General features: G+C 49.3%; 1 protein-coding gene across 4 annotated transcripts in view; it reads left to right on the top strand.

The window, feature by feature from the left end:
- Positions 1-8,179, top strand: part of LOC137612501 (leucine-rich repeat-containing protein 24-like) — a 15,719-nt gene extending 7,540 nt beyond the window's left edge. For 2 of the 4 annotated variants that reach the window (XM_068341045.1, XM_068341043.1), the window contains exons 2-5: positions 3,493-3,667; positions 4,486-4,764; positions 5,232-5,400; positions 5,484-8,179. In XM_068341045.1, the coding sequence (XP_068197146.1) occupies positions 3,515-3,667; positions 4,486-4,764; positions 5,232-5,400; positions 5,484-6,733 (1,851 nt within the window). In that variant the 5' untranslated portion in view covers positions 3,493-3,514 and the 3' untranslated portion in view covers positions 6,734-8,179. Of the gene's footprint in view, positions 1-1,692; positions 1,772-3,159; positions 3,668-4,485; positions 4,765-5,231; positions 5,401-5,483 lie in introns of those variants that run through there. The other 2 variants (XM_068341046.1, XM_068341044.1) reach the window with 2 other exon arrangements.

Raw genomic sequence — 8,179 nt, 5'->3', positions numbered from 1 at the left:
AAGTCAACCACGTTCCCGTTTGGGTCGGAGCCACGGCGCTCCCTCCTTCGCCCTCGCCTTGGCCTGCCGCGTGTTTGCGGACGAAAATGACGCCGGGAGACGAATGATTGAGCACCTGTCCGTCAGGGCAGAAGGACGCCGGGAGGACGAGGTCAGACACAAGAGAAGGAGGGGAGGGAGAAAGTTCAAGCTCGACTAAACCAGAATTGCAGTTTATCAAAGCCCGACTTCCTGTGAAGCAATTTCCACCCCCGTGTCGTAGAAATGACAGCTTCTATTTCTGCAGCTCACAGGAAGCGTTGCCTGGCCTTCGGGGCACAGACTTTTCCCTCACAACAAGAGTTACCATAACAACGGATGAGTCCGACCCCGCCAAACGGGAGGCAACAGGAGGATGTGAACTTTTCTTCTTTGCCTTCCGGCGCCGTGGCGGTCGGGCCGCACGTCGGAGGATTGGATTTTCTCTGCCGGTGCGCTCGAGCCGCCGCCAATGGACGAGGAGGCGGGTGCTGATGCTGAACAGGTTTTGCGTGACATGCGTGCCTCTAAACCATCCCATTCTTCACGCCTGTTGATGGAGATGTATCCACTGACCTCATTTTTATTTTTCAAAACAGCACATTCTGTTTTTAAAGCACCAACATCGGCTTAGCTAACAAGCATCTGATTGTTGCAGATTACGCCTGTTCCGCGCTGGATTACCCCCCACAACCAAGTCTGAAATACCCGACAAAAGACGATGGAGGAACCGAATCTGAAACGTCCCAGTCAGCAGCGTTATTTAAAGAACGTCTGCAGACAATCAACAGCTTATCCTCGTCGCTGCGTCGTCATCATGCCTTCCATCCCGCTCCGTGTGACAAAATCTTAAGACGCAAAGAGAGAGAGAGAGAAAAAGACGCGTGAGCTATTTTCTCCACCTGTCAGGGCTTCATTTGCATCGCTGTGGAGCTCGCGGCCTTTTCAAAACGACTCGCACTCGCTCACTTTTGAACCCAGTTGGAATTCCTTCGTCTTTTCTCTCTCTCTCTTTCTCTCTGTTGAAACAAGAAAAAAAAAGAAAAGAATTTTCAGTTGTAAACGCGAGTCAAATCTGTTGTAACAGCGGTATCAGAGGGAGCAGCCGGAGAACACTGAAACACAGCTGAAACGGAGAAACTGAAGAACGATCGCGGCTGAAACGTCTAGCCTTACAATAAAAAAGACGAAAGGTGGCATCCCAAGACACTGAACTTTTTTCGCCAACGACAGTTTGTCCATAGAGCTAGCCAATCGCGCAGCGATGTCATTGACATTGTCACTGGCTTTAGCGCGAACGACAGACGACTGCAGACATGCTAACATTAGCTTCAGATGCTACATTGGACTTGACCAGGGATGTGCGCTCAGATGGTCGGGTGTGTCGCAGCTCCGCATTCGTTACGGGTAGTCATTTAGAAGTGGATCCGGGGGGGCGTGGCTAAAAGGGGCGGAGCCAGGAATTTAGTTTCACTTTCATTAGTTATAACAAAAAAAAATTGCCTATTAAGCAGAAATCGCTTGACGCAATTTGATGGCGTTTGGTGGAACTGTTGGGCGTGTTGTGAGGAGGTACTCGTTAAATTTCGGAGGCGATCGGATTAAAGGCTGGGGAATATTGAGCGATCGGGTTTTTTGGTCAGTTTTGTTGATTACGTTTAATCTATTGCACAGATTACCATGAAAATTGGTGGAAGAGAAGATTTCGTTCCAACATTGGAGCTGCTGAATCCTGGAATAGATCTCAATGAAGGTGTGGATGTTAGCTTGACTTTAACAGAAACCTGAGAGACGATTTAATTCCATTAGAAACGACTGCCGGGGCCCTGACCGGGGCCCCTTCTAGCTTTAACCGCTCTTGCAGGGATGACAGTAATCTCACCCTGATGCACTCCCAGATCCCGAAAGTCGACATTGATCGATTTAACACGAATCAGTAGCGTTAGACAAACTTGGGCAAATTGTGACGTCGCTAACAGTTTGGAGTCAAAGCCGTTTAAAAAGTCTTTTCAGTCAAAAGTAACAAAGCACCCTGACGGACGGACGCCTTATTCAAAATTATGGTTCGGCTCCTTCCCAGAAAATGGAACGTATAATTTCTTTGCAGAGAGAGGAAACGACAGGAAGCTATAATAAGAGTTTCTGCTGAGAGAAGACGATCGTACAGTTAATGTAGGTCACATTGTGTTAATCTAACTGCCTCTCCTCCTTAATGCGCTAAATCAAACACGTCAATATTTTTTTTAAAATGCGCTCCGTCGCTTCGGTCGGGCGTTAAATCACTGCTGGGCGGTAATGTTTGATTCCACTGACTGGAGCGGCTCAAACAGGGTGAAATCAAAGATTTGCGTGGGTTCTAATAATTAATAAATCATCACAGCGAGATGTAACCGCTATCAATTAACCGTCTGGGCCGATCCTATGCAAAAAAAAAAGAAGCACAAAAACAGACGAAGTAACGGGAATCGGCGAGCGCCAACGCCAACCAGACCGGATCAGAGAGGCGTCGGCCTCCTTTCTGGAACACGACAGCAGAACTCAGAGAATCTAACTGTCGACATTTCAACATAATCTCCAATCCCGGGGGGGGTTTTATGTCTGTTTTTTTTTTTTTTTTTTTTGCGGGATTCTGCTGCTGGGTGACATGATTCCGGACGGCGGGGTCCGAGGCAGTTTTCTGTGGTGAACGATCAAGCTGAATGATGAATCCGCTCTGGGCTGTACAGAAACAACAACATGCATGGGTGACCTGCTCAGTTTACATCAAATGAAGAGATCGCTGAAAGGTGCAGGAAGCAGCCGGCGCTCATATTTGTCAACCAGCTTTAGGTTTGCTTTTCTCAGATATCAGGTGATTTTATTCTGGTTCTGCACCAGAGTGATCTGCTCCATCCATCAGTTTTCCGATCAGCTTGTTTTTGTTGGTCACGGAGGTTGCTAGAGCCTATCCCGGCTGATTTACAGGCAAGAGGCAGAGGATAATTATTTTGAAACATGCTAGCAAACTTTGGCACGAGATGGTTCTCCAGATAGAACTCAGAAGTAGAGCTTCAAATGGTTCTATCAGGATCCAACAGGATCTCTGACGTCCGTCATTCAGAACACGAGAGACTTTAGTTAAGCTCTTAACTCTTGTTTTCCTCCAACGGTCCAGTGTTTAACGCCATCAGGTTTTGTATCCCCATCGTCTCATCTCGAACGTCAGAAGGTCGCCGCTGAACGCGTCGCAGAAAGTCCGTACGTTGTCACGACAAAGAAAGACTGGAATAGAGTGTTAGCATTAAAGAGAAAGGTCCTTGAGGCAACCTCCACATCTATTATCACATCTTTAATTAATTGAAGCCTCTAATAGAAGCTGCTTCCGCCTGAACAGTCACATGTGAATAGAACCCGATCCTTCCTCTCCTTTCAAGCCGTTCGTCTTTATCTCGATGATTGAGTCAAGCTGAGCTCCTCGTTTGTCTCCTCCTGCAGGTTCCGCCTCTGAAGTTCCACCATGGTCCTCTCCAGACTCGTTCTGCTCATCCTGGCCTGCGTCCCTCCCCCGTCTCTGGGATGCCCCCCCGGCTGCCGCTGCTACAGCCTCACGGTGGAATGCGGATCTCTGGGACTCAAAGAGATCCCGCCGGGCGCCCCCTCCGTCACCGAGGTCAGTCGGTCGATCGCCGGAAGACTGGTCTCCTCCCCTCCGTTGGTGATTTTGTAACGGTTGCCCCCGCCACCCACCCATCCCCTCCCTGTGATCCATTCTTATTACCCTGAAATGATTGTGGGTAATCAATCCGCCGTGACCCTCTTTGATGTAATGCTGAGGGAGGGGCCGCGCCGCCGGCCGGGTAATTATTCATTCTTGGTCCGGGAGTGACTCTTGTTCACCCTCTGATCATCTGTCGAGAAGATGTTCAACATCACGCCTTCCCTTTCTCGTTCGCACCCCACCCCCCCAACACGACGGCAGCTCATGAATGTTAACGAAGAGCGTTTCCCAGATAAATGGTTCCATTAACCTCAATCAGCAGGTCCATCTCGTCCATCACGCTTCACCTTACGGCCCACGCCGCTCCTTTGACAACGCCGGTGATTGAAAGCCAAAGCAAACATGAGGAACCAAGATGTTTGCTATCAGTTTGATTCCTACATCTTTTAAATCAGAAGGGAGTTGCTCGAGACTGATTGGTGACGGTTTGGCGAACAGAATGCACAGAAGTAAAAATGTGGTTAAACTTCCTCGAACGCTCGAGGGACGTTTCAACCCGACGTTGACCCCGCATCTTCGTAAACGTACCAATCCGACTGCCGTTAAAGTTGTCTTGCTAAAATGCTTTTTCCTACCCGGCGAGCAGAAGACGGCGACAAGCTTCGGTCATTTTCCTGTGAAAAATACCGACATCACGCCCCCTCTGTGTCTCTAATGCATCAATTTGAAACCACTCTGCTAAAGGCATCCGGCTTGTTTCTCCCCTACAGACCATTTTCCTCCAAGATAACGGGATCGTGCAGATCCGTCTGCAGGATCTGACTCTGCTGGGCAGTCTCCATTACCTCTACCTGCAGAATAACAGCATCTCGGCCCTGGAGCCCGGGGCCTTTGTCAGCCAGGGCCAGCTGCTGGAGCTGGCCCTCAACGGGAACCTCATCCACCTGGTCACAGCGGACATGTTTCGGGGGCTGGAGCACCTCAGGATCCTCTACCTGGCTGGGAACCAGATCACTCGAGTGCAGGATTATACCTTCAGGGGACTGCAGGTCAGTGTTTGAAAAGAATAAACAAATGCGTGAACGGTGTTGTGTGAATGAACATTCTTTTGGAAAAACAAAAAATGGGTTGTTTGTTGCTTTGCCTGCTGTGCAAAGCAACAGACATTGATTCTTATTCTTCAATGTGCTGGTTTTGGCACAATACCAGTCCAAAGCAAGGCCAGCAGACACAAAAAATACATCAGTACGTACAAAATTAGGTGCAAAAGACATTTCCAAAAATAGCAAACATAACTGTGTAGAATTGTCCCATTGGAAAACCCAATGCAAGACCAATCAAATTTGGGCCGTGTTGTTTTTTTGATGTTCACACTTATCTATGCAGGTTATTGATCAATAAGTTCAGCCGTTTCATGTGAACCTTACTTTATACGAACTGTAGTTTTAAAGTAAAGTTGTAGAGGAGTTTTGGTTTCACTGCTAAGACTTCGTATCTCTTATTTGATGCCTTCCAGCGTCTGCAGGAGCTCCACCTGCAGGAAAACAGCATTGAGCTGCTGGCGGAACAAGCTCTGTCTGGCTTGTCGTCCCTGGCCCTTCTGGACCTCAGCAGGAATCATCTCCGCACCCTGGGGGCCTCGTCTCTCAAGCCTCTGGTCAGCCTCCAGGTGCTTCGCGTCACAGGTAAGGCTGCGATTTAGGAGTGGAGTTAATGTCTCGGATATTCTCCATCATGCCAGCATCAATGTTGTGGTTCCCATTTCCAGAGAACCCGTGGCGATGCGATTGCGCCCTCGGCTGGCTGAGAGTCTGGATCCGAGAAGACGGCCAGCGTCTGCTGAGCTCCGCCGAACAGCGTCGGCTGATGTGCTCCGAACCGCCTCGCCTGTCCCACCTCAGCCTGGTGGAGGTGGCCCCCAACAGCCTGGTGTGCATCCCGCCGGTGGTGCAGCTGGAGCCCAGTCATCTGACCGTACGACTAGGGGAGAGTCTCAGAGTCTCCTGCCAGGCCTCAGGATACCCTCAACCTCAGGTCACCTGGAAGAAGGCCTCCCATGGGAAGCCCCAGTTGTCCCCTCGAGGGTTGGTTCAGGAGCTGGGACCCAACGGGGAGCTCTTCAGACCCGGAGCTGGAGGAGTGGTGACGGCATTGCCGAGCAGTGGAGGAGTCAAGGTAGGCAGCGGTGGTGGAGGAATCCAGGGGCTTGTTCGTGGGGCGGAGGAAGGCGGCGAGCGGGATAGCTTCGATCCAGACACGGGGAGCGGGATGCTGTTCCTGAGCAACGTGACCGTAGCTCACGCCGGGCGATACGAGTGCGAAGCCTGGAACCCTGGAGGTGTAGCTCACGTTACCTTCCACCTGGCCGTCAACATGTCCTCCTCTTCATATTCGTCCCATTTCTGGCCTCGTTTGAACAGGAACTCTTTTGTTTCTACTTCGTCTAACTCCTTCTACCAGCCAGAGGTTCTAGACGTGAGCCAGGAGCCGCTGTACGAGCAAGACAGCATGGACTTCAACGCTCTGGGCCCGGCGACTCAAACCGCAATTGCCATCGGCATTTCCCTGTTGGCGCTGACCGCTATCCTTCTCTTGATCATGATCTACACTCGTCACCAACAGTACCGCAAAGACGAAGGGGGCTCCTACTGCACCAGCAAGGAGGAGAGCATCCTCTACGTCAACGACTACTCCGACGGACCGACCACGTTCGCGCAACTGGAGGAGTACCGCGATGACCACGGCCACGAGATGTACGTACTGGACAGGACGAAGCCCGTCCTGGGCTCCTCTTCCTCCAGGTGTCCCATGATGGGCGCGTTTGTCCAGCAGAAAGGGATGAAGGAGGCTTTGCTGGACCACGAAATGGTGCAGACATTAACCAGATCAGGGGGGATGGGGATTCGCCGAAACCCGGCAGACGGAGGAGAGGGACCCCTGACGACAGATCCAGAGGAGCTCTTCCTGAGTCAGAGCCTCCTCTTCGGATCGCAGGTTGCCTACGAGATCCACTGCTAAGTTGCGCTAACAAACAATACCAACCACGGCTCATTTGATGCAACGATTTGAAGCATCGGGATGTACCGTACGTGGGAGCTTACCGGTTGCCAGGGGTAACCTGGAGCCTCTCAAAAGATCTGATTGATTGTGTGACTGTAAGGTCGGCCAGTAGGATGAACAGTGATAATTAAAAATAACGTCTGAATCATCAATCTGAATACAAAACAACCTTTTAACGGTAAACAGAGCTGGCGCCTCTCAGACAGCAGGAGTTTCCGTCTGATTTAATCCACCGTGTGCATCCATGAGTAGCAGAAATCCTTTGTTCTCTGGTCCCGTAATGTGATTTAACTCAATGTGACAGATCTATGTAAATGATCTGAAGTCCACGACACATGTTCAGTCGTGTCCAACAGTCTTTTATAGGTCAAACAGCGAATAATCTACAAACAAAGAGCCTTTTATTCTTTACCCACAGGCGTGATTTTAACCAATCACTGCATCGGACAGACGCTAGCCACCATGCTTGGGCTGCTAGCCACTCTGCACCAGATGGACAACGGAGTACCGAGTCTTAACCTTCCCGATCCACAACACAGACTCGTCAAATCTGCCCGAATGACATCAAACATGACACTTCCATCACGTCGAGCGGTTCGCCGCCGCCCCTGACGCGGCTTTGATGTCTTGAAGTGTGAGCATGTCTGACATTAAACGGAAGGTCATCTGCAAAGTTTATCCTATATTTTTCAAGTCAACCCAGCGTCAAAAAAAAATAAAAATCAGCTCTTTAAAAGCTCCTGCCGTCTGAGGCCTGCTTATCGGAAGCTGTGACAGTTCATTTTATTCCACAAAGAAGATGCCAAGGCTGTGCAGCAAAATACCTGTACGGAATAAAGCAGTGATTCATATTTTATTCTACTCCCTTGTTTGTGCGTAATTTGTCAGTGTTTTGTGTAAATAAAATCTTTTCACTGTGAAGTGCAGCTGTTTGGTGGACCTTGTCGCAGTCGATCCAACCCTTACTCTGGCTTTCATTACCCGTGTGTGAGTGGGCGCGGGTGGTTGAATTTAAGAGCTTCCTGATGAATACAGCTCTGCCTCTTTTTTTTTTCTTTTTTTTTGTATTATTATTGTGTCCCTTTATGTTAATGTGATTTATTTTTTTATATACTTGTTTGTTGCGACAGTAAGTAACAAAAGGGATTAGCATTTCTATTGTCCTTGCCGGAATTAATTCCATTATCAGTCTGTAAAAGCCGATGTGAATATTGTACATTCTGTCTTTGTTTTCTGCAGAATAAAAAATTTTAAAGGATTCTTTGTGTCTGTCCTTACCTGCTAACCCGCTAATGCTATAGCCGTCTTCCATTCATGATTAGCAGCAGGCGAGCATGAAGGATGTTGTTAGGCATTTACAGGTCAATCTATACTAAGCTCCTTGTTGCACCAGGTGTGCTTACA

This window comes from Antennarius striatus, chromosome 18 (genome assembly GCF_040054535.1).
Source record: "Antennarius striatus isolate MH-2024 chromosome 18, ASM4005453v1, whole genome shotgun sequence".
NCBI lineage: Eukaryota > Metazoa > Chordata > Actinopteri > Lophiiformes > Antennariidae > Antennarius > Antennarius striatus.
This window is presented reverse-complemented; position numbering and strand designations above follow the sequence as displayed.